The 17,005-nt window shown below is 37.5% G+C and overlaps 2 protein-coding genes across 21 annotated transcripts in view; both read right to left on the bottom strand.

Annotated features, from left to right (window-relative positions):
• The window catches only part of nsmfb (NMDA receptor synaptonuclear signaling and neuronal migration factor b), a 95,475-nt gene that overhangs the window by 59,852 nt on the left and 18,618 nt on the right, over nt 1–17,005 (bottom strand). The window lies entirely within an intron of this gene.
• Nucleotides 3,109–6,305, bottom strand: LOC100334739 (leukotriene B4 receptor 1-like). The gene has a single exon (XM_073952214.1). It carries the CDS (start codon nt 6,234–6,236, stop codon nt 5,331–5,333), a length of 906 nt encoding a protein of 301 aa, XP_073808315.1. The 5' UTR covers nt 6,237–6,305; the 3' UTR covers nt 3,109–5,330.

Genomic DNA, 17,005 nt, shown 5'->3' with positions numbered 1-17,005 from the left:
CTTATTTTTATGCGAATTTTGTATATGCGCATAAAAATGGTTGATGGAAACGACGAGATGCGCATACATTTTGAAAATGCGCATAAAAAACATGCGTATAACTGAGTGGGATAAACTTTTTATTCAATAAGAAAAGATGGGCATGAACTATGATGGAAACACAAATTCCAGTATGCATTAAAAAAGGTCATGTGATTTTGTTATATGAGATCATGTGATGATAAAAATGTGTGCGGATGGACAAACGGGCAGGCTGAGCACACTGTAAAACATATGTTGCTTTGGTCATTCTAAAATGCTCTAACCATTTCAGTATTAGTGTTATTATATTATTAATGACCTCCAGAATCAAGAGTGTCTGAGTGTCCACCGCACTCTTACTGCATGTCAGGATTGCCTTCTGAGGCGCAAGTCATTTATTAAATGAAGAAAAGATTCACGCAGCTCACCCCAGCTAATTCCGTTTTCACTGTTGATATTTGGAGCCAAATAATCAGGAAGTGATTTTGTTTTCTTTGACTCATTGGATGGAAACGCTGCTTTATTCTCACATCTTGCGAATAAAGTCCCTGCTCCATCTTGCCTCAACTCACCTGCCTGGATGTTTCAAGTATACATAGTAAGACCTTGATTAGCTTGTTCAGGTGTGTTTAATTAGGGTTGGAGCTAAAATCTGCAGGTCACCGGCCCTCCAGGAACAAGTTTGGTGACCACTGTTTTAGGCAATAACCCAGTTTTGCGCATAAAGTTAATTTACTTTTTTGTAAGGAAACATAGCTAATGTAGCTATTTTGGGTTTTTCATCTACTTTTTTATTTTAGTCTTATCAGGTAACAATCCAAAGTAATTCAAAATGTCACTTTGTGAGTAGTTTTTTTTAAAGAGATTGTCATGGTTGTTGTAGCTACTAAATCATATTAACAGGAACAGAAATGAACCAATTCAGATGTGCGAACAGAAGCATTAGAAAACGTGCAATAGGCTACAATAAAAGGTGCAAATTCTACACAGTTTTGCAACCTTAAACAGCTCTACAGACTATTAAAATAAAACAGTTTATTGTTGCACAAACTTTTCAACACGCAACAACATCTGTTGTAGATAAACCATTAATGACGATACTACCATTTGCAAACTACAGTACAGTAGCACCGTCAGTATTTCGGAGCCATCGTATCCCGGTACTACCATTGTACCGGTAAACCGTGCAACCCTAGTATCCATCCATCCATCCATCCATCCATCCATCCATCCATCCATCCATCCATCCATCCATCCATCCATCCATCCATCTACTGTACATACAAGCTGGTATGTTTTGTGTGTATGATTAATATGATCATAACAGAATTATAACTATGCAGTAGTTCCTACTGAGAAGTAACTATGCATTTCCCCTCATTTAAATGATGCATTACTATTTACTGTATGTTCATATCTTGTATAACCGGCTTTTCAGAAGTAGCTCAGTCCATCAGATTGACAACATTCATGAATAAATCTAAATAAACCAACAAAGGCAGTCTCAGTCTTATTCTTAGACAGCACACAAAAACCCAACACTAGACAAAATGGTAAAAAGTTAAATGTAAACCCTGAATAGGTTCTGTTCTGAGGTCAAGGCAGTGTTAAAAAATATTTACGCAGATCGTTTCTCCTGTTGCGTTTGCTCCATTGTACATGTAGAGTCTATCCATCATGCTAATAGATCCTCCCAGAGGGAAGATGCTGTGATCTGATAGCTCCCTCTAGCACACAGAGAGCCAGAGCCAGCAGCCATTCAAACCAGGAATGTTCATCACCTTCCCTGTACCAGTACTGACTTATTTATTACCTCAAATGATTTTGTACATAAATGTGCCAGAGAGGAAATTTTGAAGGTGGCGGCTAACCACTTCACTTTCACCGGTGCAGAAAATTACATGATTGCTCTAGATTTAAAGGTACATGTACATTGCAATAAATAATGTATTACAGTGCCTCAATATTGCTTGTTTACCCTTTGCTACTCGGAATGATGATATAATAATAATAATAGTAATAGTAATGATATAAAGCTACTGTAATTATGGAAATGTTTTTAATCCTAAGAGTCTCCACTGTAACTCTAATTGCAATAATCTATTTAACAAAAAGATCAAAATTAGAGAACCACACTGAAAAATGATTAATTGGATTTACAATTTTTTTACTTAAGGTAAGTAGTTGCAAACAATTTATATGGGCTGAATTTAAACAAACAAATAAAGTGAAACTTCACTTAAATTAGGCATCACAGTTGCGGAGTCTCGTGATGCTTTCGACCTAGGTGGCACATTTTCACTGAGCTCCCGCAAGCATCGTGCTATTTTTATTATTTTCACTTTGAATTACGTGGCTTTTTTATTTTATTCTTCAGTACTTAACCCCTAAAAATGTCAGGAACAGGTCCCGCTTTATCCCAACAAGAAACCAACACTAGATGAGGCAATAATCGACAGCTAATCAAAGTAACAAAGATGGAGGCTTCGCAGGTGACAGTCCGGCCTAGCACAAGTTGTTACTGGACAAGAAAGTCTCAAGTTTCGAGTCGTTGTTAGATTCAATTACAATTCGTTTAGAGGACAATACGAAACAGATCACGGAAGCGGAGAGGCATCACAGTTGCGCAGTGGGTATCACAATGGCCTTACAGCAAGAATGTCATTGGTTCGAGGCTCGGCTGAGTCAGTTGGCATTTCTATGCGGAGTTTGCATGTTCTCCTTATGTTGGCGTAGATTTCTTCCGGGTTCTCCCGTTCCCCACAGGTCCAAAGACATGCACTTTAGGTGAGTGTGTGGGTGTTTCCCAGTCATGGTTTGAAGCTGGAAGGGCATCCGCTGTGTAAAACATAAGCTGGATAAGTTGGGGGTTCATTGTGCTGTGGCGACCCTGGATTAATAAAGGGACTAACCCGGAACAAAAATGTATGAATGAATGAATCACTAATTTAATTTGTATGAATTCATCTCATTTAAATAGTTTGCAACAACATACCTTAACGATGTTCAGTAAATCCAATTAACCACTTTATTTATTGCATTTGTAAACCCTTGATTTATTTTTATTGATTTATTTTTTTAAATAATGCAATCTTTGTTTTAAAATTAAAAGGGATTTAAGTTTATAACTGTGTTCTACAAAATAACCAAAAACGGTTTATCAAAAAGCCCTTTATTTTTGGAAATGTTATGTGTAATTAGCTATGTTTCCATCCAAAAATGCTAATTAACTTTATATGCAAAACTTGATTATCGCATAAAAGATGTGTGAATAAAGCAGTGTTTCCATCCAACGAAAAAAAAAATTGTCACTTCCTGATTAACTGGCACCAAATATCAACAGTAAAAACTGAATTTGCTGTGGTAGGAGAAGCTGTGTGAATCTTTTCGAATATTTTTTTATATTTTTTGTTTAAAGACGCGAGACACAGAAGTTGGGGATATTTCGTATGTTGTAAGTTGCTAGGCGACAATTAACTGTTTTCTCAGAGGATGACAAAGCTGACACATTGCTGTCACTTTGATACAAGTTTTATTTATGGAAAAAAATACAATTCACTGTTGTGTTTGAGTGTTCTGTGTTTGTCTGAGGTAATTAGTCTACTGAAATTTGCTTATGCCATACAAACTAAAGCTAATCTGACAGTTTTTGTGAAGTAACCCGTGGTGCGAATCATTTAACTGTGTGTGTCTGGAAGGTGCAAGTGCGTCATGCCACTTTTGAGCACAAGCCGCGCACCTCCATAGGAAATAACGAACTTTCGCAAACTCTAGAAAAGACGCGATATGCAGATGGCCCCTAAAAGGCTGTCGTCATTTGTAATCTCCAGCAGTTGATCTTTTTGCACAGACATGATGGATTATACTAATTTGTTGACAAATGGGTTGTGGATCCATTCATTGGCAGTTGGCGGGTCGTTCTCTGGGCCTTTTCCCCTTCACAAAGAAACTTCCCAAAGATGTCCGTTTCTTACTCATTTTGCTGCTTAAGGGTTAAATTTAGGCACTTAAGTGACCGAGATGTAACTGAGACAGTATGGTCAGAGTCAGATAATTTAAAAAAATGAAAATAATTATTGTTTTTTTGTGCAGCCTGGTACCAATTGATCCACAGACCAGTATCGGTCCGCAGCCTGGTGGTTGAGGACCACTGGGTTATAGGATTCAAAAATCTGTAGGAATTTTACAGGCCCTTGCCCTAAATTACTTCAGCACATCTGCAGTGCAGCCACAGAACATTACTAGTCTCTCACACTGCTCTAGTGTGATCTCGCTCCACTCTTCATACAGTCTCTGCACAGTTTGGAAACTTTACATGCAGAGGCCCGACTAATGATGACAGAGCTGATAGAGTGGGACCAAAGTAATGACCGACCAAGGCAGAATAGCAAAATCTAAAAACAATAGTTTAACCAGGGAAGAAAGAGCTCAGTATAGTCAAATGGGCAGAGCAATGAGGTGTCAGAGGAGTGAAGTCAAAAACTATAGATATAAAAAGACTCGCACTACTACGAATAGGGAAAAGTGCAATGCTCTGTGATGCCGCAACAACAAAAAAGTCCCATCTTACGAATAAAATAGCCAATAGCCTGGTGGTTTTTGATGTCTAAACAGATTAGTTTGTAGGAAAACATGCAGGAAGGATTTATGTTGCATGTAGGATGCATCAGCTTCTGAGACAGAATTGGGGCTAGTGATGACTTCCCCAGGAGGGAAAATGGTGAAATTAGATCCAGAATTCCCCAACACACATTTCCCAAATGCAGTGAAGCTCCCTCGAGTGCCTTATCCGGACAGCTTAACCTTTGTTGTGGTGTTAAGTACAGTAAAACAAAGTAAAAGGTAAATAGGCAACTGTCTGGCTAGAATGTGAGGTAAGCAAGGTCCAAAAATGTCCTTGTATGGTCCAGAAGTAAGAATTGGAAAGCTGGCTCTATCTTGAGAGGGGGGAAACTAAACTCAAAGAAACTAAATTGTTAAAATATCTCACTTTGAGGGTCAATTAGGGATGTCTACTATGAAGAGGTAACACAAATAGATTGAGATTCTACAAGAAGTTTTAATGGGTTCAAACATCATCCAACATAAACAACAGAACAAACTGAGGAGCTTAAATACACGAAGAATGGTAATCATTTTTAAAAATATATCATTGAGTTTACTAGTCAAGATAACAAACAGGATATGATGAAATGTTTCATATGCTTTAGATAAGATAAGAAACTGACATAACCACACATCTAAAAAAAAAAAAACTGTAATTTTATAGACAGTACAGTCATAAATGCACATTTAGTCATTAACTGTTACTAATTATGATTATGTTGCGTCATGCTACTTTCATTCTGATTGGGCTGGTCTGAGTCCAGTCTGAAAAGCAGAGTTCGGGCCGAGAAGGCATAAAGAAAAGGGTTCACGCAGCTGTTGATGAAGAAAAGAGCCCCGGTTACATTATAGCTGATATCTGATTCCCATGACACTGCCATATCCACAAAGTTGTTGATCATGCAGGGAGTTCCGAAAATAAAGAAGGTCACTACAATTCTGATGGCCAGTTTTGTCAGTCTGTGTCTTCTGAAAGAAGCTGATTGATTTATCCGTCGGTGAAGTTGAAAGTAGAAGCTTAACAGGCTGCAGAGAGGCAAAACAAACATCACCAGATTCTCAAAAAGCAAGAAAATTACTTTTTCGTGATGAGTTGTGTAATCCTGATAACAGTGTAGCAGCCCATCCTTCTTCAACTTGACATTTCTGAAGTAAAGAGCATAAGAAGCCAAAGTTCCACCTAAAGTCCAAATGCCAAAAATCAGCCCTTTTTGGCCCTTCTGTCCAAGCTTCGCCCATCGCTGTGGATAAAGCACCTGCAGGTACCTTTGCACACTCAACAAAGTAACAGAAAGCACACTACTGTAGAGGCTCCAGTAGACGACATAGGAAAACAACTTACACAGAGCTTGGCCAAAAACCCAGCCGTTCAGAAGGGCATAGATCCACACCGGCAGAAAAATCAGACTAAGTAAATCCGAGACAGCCAGACTCAGCATCAGTTTTGGAGTGAAGCTTCCTTCTTTTATATGACGAGCAAGCAGGACCAGCACAGCTAGATTACCGGGTACACCAAGCACACAGCACAGACCCAGAACAGTGCTGGACACGAGCACATCTGCTGAGATACAGGTAAAAAAGGAATCACAGGAAATGTTCTGGTTGTCCATTATCTGCCAGCTGCTGATGTTGAAATAAAGTCTGAGATTTGCCCAAAAGTATTTCAGGATGTAGTCACAGGAAGTGAACCTTGATCAGAGACTTGTAAAGAGACAGTCATAACATAAGCATCTCTGTAATATGCATCAGCTCTCTCAGAATGCTAATTGTGGTTGATGCTGCATGCTTGTCTTCAAGTGCACTAGAAATATCTCTAAGAACATCGTTTCAACCACAAAAACTAAACTTTCACATCAGGTCGATATGAACCATTACTTAGAACCGTTTGAGTTATGTGTCACTGCTTGTGTATTTTCAGTTGAAGACAAAATTTGCATTACTTAATTTACTCTCTGGAAAATGTTTTATGCACCATATGGCCTTTCAGCTGCAGCCCAGCACTAAGATTACACTCATGAACCCCCAGTGCTGTGAAAATCATACACCCTCATTCAGATTTTGTCCATCTGGAAAAACTTTATATTTCCTTTGGTTTGGCTGGAATAAAAGCATTAAAAAATTTAAATACTTTTAAGGTCAATAACATTCATACCTGTCAACATTGAGTAAAAATACAGGACATCAATTAGCTTCGAATGATAGAATACATAGCAAACATTAGAAAATATTAACAATAAAAAACAAGGTTTAGCCTGTTAAAATCAATGGCCTATAGAGAAATTAAATCAAGTTATAAAATCTTGTTCACTTTTTATTCGCTGTATTTATATGCAGGGTATATGCAGGAATCCTAAAGGACATTTCAATACCTTTTTAAAACATTTTAAAGATCTTCTCAGAATATTTTAAGACCTCATCGCCACTTCAAGTTCTAATCAGTATCAAACCTTTAATGTAATTAAAAGTTGTTAAAAAACAGTTGTAGTTAAATAAATCAATGGAGATCAACCATGCAACAGAACTCATATAAGCTCAGAAGAAAAAAAGCTTGAAAGAATAAATGACCCGGTTGTTTTCAGCGACAAGCTTCATTCACTGTTTAAACAAGTCTTTCTCCAAGCAGGAGTACGCAAACTCACATTATCCCATTTTGCAGTCTGTTTTGCTCTATGGTGTCGATACATGTGGAAAGCGTCACCTTCCTGCATTTGTTGCAAATTACTACGCATCACTTGGAGTGAGGAGCTTGGCCAGATGCACCGCAGCCTTAACCAATCGTATGGATCGAGCACGTCGTTGTAAATGTTAGGAGGAAAATAAATATATTTATGCTTTTTTAGAGTCAAACACTGGACAACGCTTAAACAGAATTTAAGCCCTTGTAAATAAGACCTTGCATTAAGACGTTGTAATATCTTTTAAGGGACTTAATTTTCTCATAATTGCTTTATCCACTTTTACTACTTTTTAAGACCTCACGGACACCCCCATTTTGTTTTGTTTGATAACAGAGGTGTCAAGAATAAATGCACAGATCTACAGGCTAATGAAAGTATTCGATTACTTTAGTAACTGTTTATGTTCACTTATTTGTTTAAAATAAAACACGCAGGACTGACATGTTTACATATTATTAAGTGTATTTGTCTGTGTAAACACACACCCAATGTCTAAAGTTGCCAATTTCGCTCCTTTTTAAAATCATGTGTAGAGTGTGTACGTCAGTCGGCACTAATACAAGCATTCACTGATTCAGAGGGTGCATGGGAAGGGTGACGATCAACACACACCTTTAATGGAAAGAAAGTAAGGGCAGATATTTTTATATTAATTTCGACGTGCTTTCAAGCATAAATAAAGTGAAATAGCTTTTGCAATTATATAACATTTGGGATCAGCTGTGTGTTGATGGTACTTTCACTTTTCATAGAAAGATAAAAAAAACACGGGAGAAAACGAGGAAAATGTGGGAAAAACAGATTGATAGCGAGATAGAATGGTAGAATACGAGAGAATCTCAGCAAAAATGGGAGGGTTGACAGGTATGATATTATTAGCCCCCTTATTTATTTTTTTTAATTGGCTACAGAACAAACTACTGTTGTGCAATGACTTGTCTAATTAACCTAACTTAGTTAACCTAATTAACCTAGTTAAGCCCATATATTGCACTTGAGGCTGAATACTACTATATTCATTCATTCATTTTCTTGTCGGCTTAGTCCCTTTATTAATCCGGGGTCGCCACAGCGGAATGAATCGCCAACTTATCCAGCAACCCATCTCTGGGAAACATCCACACACACATTCACACACACACTACGGACAATTTAGCCTGCCCAATTCACCTGTACTGCATGTCTTTGGACTGTGGGGGAAACCGGAGCACCCGGAGGAAAGGCAGGAAGAAGGCAGGGAGAACATGCAAACTCCACACAGAAACGCCAACTGAGCCGAGGTTCGAACCTGCGACCTTCTTGCTGTGAGGCGACAGCACTACTACTGCGCCACTGCCTCGCCTGAATACTAATATATTGCTTAATAAATAGTAAGATATTGTGTACTGCCATCATGCAAAGACAAAATAAACCAATTATCAGAAATCAGCAATCTAAAATGTTACAAAATGTGTTGAAAAACTTTTCTACGTTAAACAGCATGTGGAAAACATTTGAAAAATATTTTAAAATTCATAGGAGGGCTAATTATTTTGGGACCAATTATATACCCAGCACAATAAGGCACATAAAGTATTTGGCACAATTCGTTGCTATTTCCAGACCAGCTCAAGACCAGCCACATTGTTTAAATAGGGGTTTATTCAGTTTATTCATAACAATTTGCATTTGTATAATGTTATTATTTTTATGAGCAGGATTATTTATTATATGTATATTTATATTTGTTTTAATAAAAACCAATTTAGATTTTAAGACATATGCGTCACTATATGGGGCGTAAGAATAGGATGCGTGTTTGGATTTTTGACCAAACTTTATTATTATTGTTCATTTATTCCTTTGCTGGAAATTAGAATTGAATTTAGAAATAGTTTTGAAACAAATCTTAACAAACTAAATTAAATATGTAGGCTAATGGATGTTTCCAGTGGAGCGCGTACAACACCGTTTCCTTATCCACAAAAGTATAAAGGAGTAAAGAAAAGAGTAAAAGTGAAGTGAAAGAGTAAGTAAAGAGGCCGAATGGAGGAGGCTCATTCTTTATCCTCGCGCTGGAGATGGTCTGTTTTCTTGCTAGTGAAGTGTTCAGTTTTTCCACTTACAAAGTCCGCCATGTAAATACCAAATGTACCATGGCACGACGCAAATGACTCTTAAAAGGAATGGGATATAAGACTGATTGGTTTAATACATGTTATGCTCAAAACACACCCATAACTCATAAAGAGAATAAGCATAACCCTTTTAGACCATGCACCAATTTTTCCGTCCTTAAAATAGCAACGTGGATTCACACCCTTAATGCTTTTGCACCATGAGATTTAAACTTTGTGACTAAATCTTAGAGCCCTATGTCTTCAGCTGTTTATTTTCAGTAACAAAATCTTCTAAACCAGATCAGACTGACAACATTTATGAAACAGTCAGAATAAAGCCTTTTATAAAAGCAAAGGCAGTGTCAAGAACTGCATTTAAATGGCTTGTGTTTTACAAAGCAATGACCTTCAACCGAAGGCCTGCCTTGTACTTAGACAGCACACAGTAGGAAATTAAATTGTAAGCTTCTGTTTGAGTTCTGCTCTCCTCAGCACTTACACAGTGACACAAACAGTAATGATGGAGTCGGTTTTACCCCATCAGTCCAAATGAGAGTTCACGTGAATTCAAAAGCAGATTTGCTTTCGCAGCACATGCTGTAAAAATAGTATCTTTACAATATTTGTCACCAGAACAAAACAAACTTTTCCAGGCATCAGCTATAACTACAGTGTTTAAAGGTCAAAGCAGATGTTGACCGTGGACCGCTAATGAAAACCATACATTAGCATTATGAGAATTTGTTGCAAACCCATGTAGTTTTCTGGAGAAAGAATACAGTCCAAGTGTACAATCACTGCAGTTCGAAAGGAAAGACCACAGCTAAGGAGCCATTCACAAAGAATGCGTCTGTGTGTCTGAAAACAAGAGACGCAACACTCAGTAGTGGTTCTGCCATGTTTTCTTTGTCAGGCCAATTTGTTACCGTAAATAGAAGGTTGCAACAGTTGTCCCACTTCGGTGTTTTTCTGATTGGTCCACTGCTCTGGAACTGACAGTATGACAAATAAACACGTCTAAAAAAACACAGTGATACAAAAGACTAAGGGCTCTAGATCTAAGACTAAGACTAAGATCCATGTGCAAAGTCCAAAGCGCAGGGCGCAAACGCATTAAGGGCGTGTCAGAATCCACTTTTGCTATTTTAAGGACGGAAAACCCCACTTTGCGCCGCAGCGAATGGTCTAACAGGGTTGAGCATACAGTATTCTCTTAATGAGTTATGGGTGTGTTTTGAGAATAAACCAGAGTCTCATCTCCCATTCCCTTTAAGAACCAGCTGTGCCGCGCCATAGCGCATTTGCTATTTACATGGCGAACGTTGTAAGTAAAAAAACTGAACACTTCACTAGAGAGAAAACAGTTAAACAGAGCATCTACAACGCAAGAATGAGAGATGAGCCTCCTCATTGTTTACTTTTGCTTTCACTCTCGTGGATAGGGAAACATGTTGTACTCACAGACATCCATTAGCCTATACATAATTATTTTAGTTTGTTAAGCGCAAAGATTTGTGTCAAAACTATTTCTAAATTCAATTCTATAATTCTAACGAATAAAGGAACATTAATAACGAAGTGTGGTCAAAAAACTGAGTTATATCCTAATACACAAGGCGCACCCTACATAGTGAACAGGTGAACAAATCTAAGCCTGTTTTTAATAAAATAAATATGCATATAATAAATAATACTACTAATAATAAAACCAACATTATACAAAAGGAAATTGTTATGAATAAACTGAAAAAGCTCCCCGAGATTAAGAAGGCATGAAAGTATGGTTTTTATATTTATGTAGGCTGGAAAGTAATTTTTTTTGTAATATTTTAACCCTTTAATTCTTTTTCATGTGTAAAGATATTTGTGTATTGCTGTACATCCTGTGTGTATTATGTAATGTGTAAGCGAGTTGCACAACTTGCATCTGTCACAGTATTTCTGGCAGTTCATTTATATCTATGGGAGAAAATAACCCATTTCATTCCTGATTTTAACCTTTGCAATCCCAAACAGTTACAAAATAATGCAGACACTTCATGTAAATTTTAACTACAGTACGTTGAACAAAATATGCATGCAAAGGAACCAATTAAAGTCATGAATGTAGAAGTTGTGTAGAGTATCCATTTTTCGGGTGAGATGTTAAATCAAGGTCCTGACTCTCTGCGGTCATTAAAAATACCAGGGCACTTCTTGTAAAGAGTAGGGGTGTAACCCCAGTGTCCTGACCAAATTCCCACCATCGGCCCTTACAATCATGGCCTCCTAATCATCTCCATCCCCTGAATTAGCTCTATCACCATCTCTCCACTCCACCAATAGCTGGTGTCGTGAGCCCACGGCGTTAATCATGAAATGGAATCAAATGTTCTGTAATTAAAATTGAAAAAAGATTAAAATGTTAGGAAACACTGGTTTATACTGGGACCTCTGAATGCTAAACACAAAACTAAGCTAAAATTCATATTGTTTACCTGTCTTTTTGAAAATGAAAGCTCTTTTTTGAATGCGATCTTTATTTTGGTAACTTTTATACTTCATAAAGATATGCTGCAGATGTGTTTAAATCAAGATTGGTGGTAATGTAAAAACTCCCCTTTGCTGTATCCTGAGTGCATACTAATCTACCAAGCAGCCTCCAGCAAGGCAAGCGGGCATGTTATGATTACTCCTGCGGTTTGTTGGGACAAAGTAATGAGATTCTGTTTTGGAATTGAGACAATTTCAAATTGGGGCCTTTGTTTCAGCAGACATTACATATACAATGCAGCAGGTTACAACAGAATACACACTCTCTCTCTCAGTTTCTCTCTCACACACACACAGAATGAGAGAGAATGCAGTAAACAAGAAAAATAAAGTGGTGCCTGAGAGAGATTAGGTGTAAGTGAGATTTTTCCGCAGTAATGCAAAATTAATTTTCAGGGTGTCAGAGATGTATCTGGTTCTTCTGCAGAACTGATATTCCTGTAGAATTCAAAGATAACTCTGTTATAATGAGAGACCTGTTCTTAAATCAGATTACTTCTGATTTAAGGTCTAATTTCATCAACTGAATGGCATGTGACTTTTACCGTGACCTTCAAGGGCACAGTATATACTTTAGATGCAATATATCTTGGCACGTCAACTTAAATACTTTCTCAATGAGCAAACACAATTGATTGATATGCATGTCAATAACCATTTGAAGCGTGATCTGTTTGTTTATATGACTGTAATGATTACTCACACGTGATTGGCTGGTGAGAAGTGCAAGGCGGGGCAAGTGGAACACATAAAGATGCGTGATGAAAAGAGGACAGGCGAGAAATAAACAGATGGATGTGGAATGAGGTGAAAGGCTGATGAGACAGGTGGATGATGGATGAAGAGTTGATATGAAAGAGTGGCCAACAAATAACGAGTATCCTGTTAACTGGATTGGTGGAATGGTTAATTCAATCAGGCTTTGGTCCTGTTGTGGAGACTCATAGCATTCATGTGCAGTATGTCTCAACATTTTGGACTCACTTGACATAATCATGATCTGTAGGAAAATTGCTGTTTTCTTTACATATCTTTTCTTTAGTATTCATTTATTTAAATTGATGAATTTAAAGTGAATGAAGGAAAATAACACAGGAAGCTCTTTAAATAGAATTTAAAAACTATCTCTGAATGTCACTCAGATTATTGAGAAAGACGATTGGGAAGAAGCAATAGCTAAAGTTTATTTTTAGATCAATACTAAAGCATTAAAGCATTACGCTTATGTTGTGCTCCGTTTATTTTATTGATGACTGTTCAGTACAGCAGCACACGGGCCCATGTGTGTTGTTGTGTTGAAAAATGTGCCATTTAATAAAATAAAATAAAACAGCTGTCATGCCATCCTGCTAATGTTAACAGAAGCTAGCAATGCTTGTCCTTACTGTGAGTGCTTCTGATTGGTTCACTGCTTTGAAGCGGACAACATCTCGACATATATTTATCTCGACATGGTATCTTAAAAATGCAGTACTCATGTGCAAGGCACTGCAATAGACATGAGACATGAACGCAATGGTAATGCAGGTCCTTAAAAAAAATGGTACCGCATTAGAATGGAAAAATGCGCTATATGCATATTCCACATTTAGAGGCCATTCATAGGCCAGTTGTTACTGAAAGAATGTTCATCAAAAACAATTATTTTATTGAAGGAAAATTCCTAGTTGGCCTGAGTCTCGGATTGATAAAACAAGATTAAACTAAAGCCATGTTGTCTGTTCGCAATAGACTGATAACAAAAGAATAGGCACAGATTAACCAATCAGCGCAGATTAACGTCACACTAAGGAGAGGTTTAAAAATGTATCATCAAAATCATCATGTCAGCCTTTTCCCAAAGCAGAAATATGTACTTTTCATAATCTAAAACATGGGCACTTTAAAATCCAATCAGTTCTTGTCCACTCATTTCTAAATTCAGACAAAACAGCCCAAATCATCAGTCTTGGCATACGACCAAACTTTGCAAATCAAATCCTCTGGAACATTTTTCAATCAACAGTAAACAAGAAGCTCATGTTATCTCCCCCATGATCGTTATAAAAATATCTTCACTCCAGGATTCACACTATTTCAGTGGTGACGCCAAACACTTGATTCCATCACTTTCCTATGAGTCATCAAGCACAAATCCCACGGTAGCTCAGTGACCTAAATATCTCCAACAGACTGGCAGAATAACAGGTGAGGGAGGACAAAAAAGCCATATGAATTAGATTAAAGCTAGCTGGCGGGGTCTCAGACCTTCCGGCCATCTTGGCTCTTTTCGTTGGCGTGTATATCCGGCAAGATGAAACTGAGACATCTTGTGCACTCAAGTTTCAGTTTATTAGTATTGCCGAAAAAGGGAATGCAAAACCTAAACTATAGGGATTTTGATGTCGCAGCAATACAAACTCAAGCATAAAATATGACACAAGATGGATAAAAATGTAAGAGTGCAACAAAAGAAACAACTTTTTGAGGAATTGTCAGCACTTAATTATATGCCTTGCTTCATATTTACTTTGACAGTGTAGACAGAGCACGAACATCAGAGACAAAACTTTCCTATTCATCTCAAATTATTGCTTTTTCAGAGAATTGCAAAACTAATATGTCAGTAAGTTGAAGTTTGTAACATATAAGCCATAGGCATAAACTCTGCAGTGACTAGTCAGTGTCAATTATACTTAATACAAATGTAGAAAATAGCATGAATTACATTAGTTACCAGTGTTGAAAAAATAAAAATGAGAGCCCTGTCCAGCAGTCTCGTTTTAAGCAGAATATTTTTATTTAGACATGTTGGTTGTCCTGCAGTCAAACAGCATCTTCAAGAAGCCCACGAGTCTGCCAGAGCCTACAGGAGTCTCTTATAAGCCTGCAGTCTGCAAGTTTAACAAGTCTGAAACGTGTCTAAATCAAGTCTAATTTGAGACAGAGTCATCCAGTCTCTTATGTGGTTAGGAGGGGGCAGAGTTTGTAGGTGGAGACATAGTTTAAAGATCTTGTTTGAGGGTCTTGAATTGAACTTAAAAGTATCACCCAAAGATAAAGGCAGTCGTTGGTACCCTGCCTTTAGCATTTGCATCATTTTGGCATTTCAGAAACTGCTGATCTACTGGGATTTTCAAGCACATCCATCTCTAGGGTTTACAGAGAATGGCCTGAAAAAGAGAAAATATCCAGTGAGCGGCAGTTCTGTGGCCACAAATGTCTTGCTGATGCCAGAGGTCAGAGGAGAATGGCCAAACTAGTTCCAAATGATAGAAAGTCAACAGCAACTCAAATAACCACTTGTTACAACCGAGGTATGCAGAAGAGCATCTCTGAACACACAACACGACCAATCTTGAGGCAGATAGGCTACAGCAGCAGAAGTCTATACCAGATGTCACTCCTGTCAGCTAAGAGCAGAAAACTGAGGCTACAATTTGCACAGACTCACAAAAATTGGACCATAGAAGATTGGAAATATGTTGCCTGGTCTGATGAGTCTCGATTTCTGCTGCAACATTCGGATGGGAAGGGGCAGAATTTGGTGTCAACTACTGTATGTGAAAGCATGGATCCATGCTGCCTTGCATCAACAGTTCACGTTGGTGGTGGTGGTGTAATGGTGTGGGAGATATTTTTTTTGGCACACTTTGGGCCCATTAGCATCAATTGAGCATCATGTCAACGCCACTGTCTACCTAAGTATTGCTGCTGAACATCTTCTGATGGCTACTTCCAGCAGAATAATGTGCCATGTCATAAAGAGCAAATCATCTTAGATTGCTTTCTTGAACATAACAATGAGTTCCCTGTACTGAAATGGCATCCACAGTCACCAGATCTAAAGGTGTACCTAATAATGTGGCCGGTGAGTGAGTGAGTGAGTGAGTGTGTGAGTGTGTGTGTGTGTGTGTGTGTGTGTGTGTGTGTGTGTGTATACAGTTTACAGAGCAGTATGTGATTGGCTAAACAATTGCAGACATTCAAATGTAAAACGAAAAACATTTCAGTCTTGCTATGTTGTTTTGAGCAATTTGAAACATGCATTTACTGATATACAGTATATACTCTATACTATAATATCAGTATATTACTATAATATAATATAATATAATATAATATAATATAATATAATATAATATATATATATTATAATATATACAGTATATACTCTATACTATAATATCAGTATATTACTATAATATAATATAATATAATATAATATATATATATATATATATATATTATAATATTATTATTACTATTGGTTTATTTGGTGACCCATTAAATATAATTATACATTTTACACAGCTCATCCTTCTAAATATAACCCAGGACTGCACAACAACAACCCCTATTGAAATTATAGCTAATGCTATGCAATGAACTCGCACTACTTTTTATTTCAACCAAAACGGGGCTAAAATAAAGACAAACCACTGGATTAAATGTTTTCAATAAATTTTTTTAACCCGACACTTTGGTTTTCCACATTTTACCCATATTTCAGTTGAAAACATCCCAGCATGCCATCGGTTTGGTTAAATAAACTGGATTTTACTCACTGTATAAAATGAAAGCCATGTTTGCATGTGTTTTGCATCTTTTCCAATTGAATAAAGATATTAAAATAAATCGTATGTCTAACATTCAAATCTCCTGGGCCATTACTTCAGTAAATAAATGAAAAAGAGATTATGAACCATGTTTTGATTTCCACTTCCTCTGAAAGGACAAGCAGACCATCTGCATGTGGTGAAAACTGAGAATGAAGACCACATCGATTCTCCAACCTCGTGAACTTCACATCCTCCACATATTCCTTGGAGTTCACACACAGACCTGTGGTTATAGGATCACGCTTCTCATGCTGATGAGAAACAACCAGGACACTGAGAGGTGTTTTCTCACCTCCCACTTCTCTCAGGGTCGTCGCCCTTGCAGTAGTGGGCTGTGTCTTAACTTGCGAAGCACTTCTAGTCCCGTCTCAGTACGGAAAAGCACCACATGGTTTCTTTGCATTCCCAACTTGAAAGGTGCACATTAATAATACATCCTTAGCCTCCATGATGTTTATTCATCGGAAGA

The sequence above is a fragment of the Danio rerio genome, chromosome 5 (assembly GCF_049306965.1).
Source record: "Danio rerio strain Tuebingen ecotype United States chromosome 5, GRCz12tu, whole genome shotgun sequence".
In the NCBI taxonomy this organism is placed as follows: Eukaryota; Metazoa; Chordata; class Actinopteri; order Cypriniformes; family Danionidae; genus Danio; species Danio rerio.
This window is presented reverse-complemented; position numbering and strand designations above follow the sequence as displayed.

Coding starts and splice junctions, on each gene's coding strand:
- LOC100334739 (XM_073952214.1), bottom strand. CDS start 6,236: ATGGACAACCAGAACATTTCCTGTGATTCCTTTTTTACCTGTATCTCA.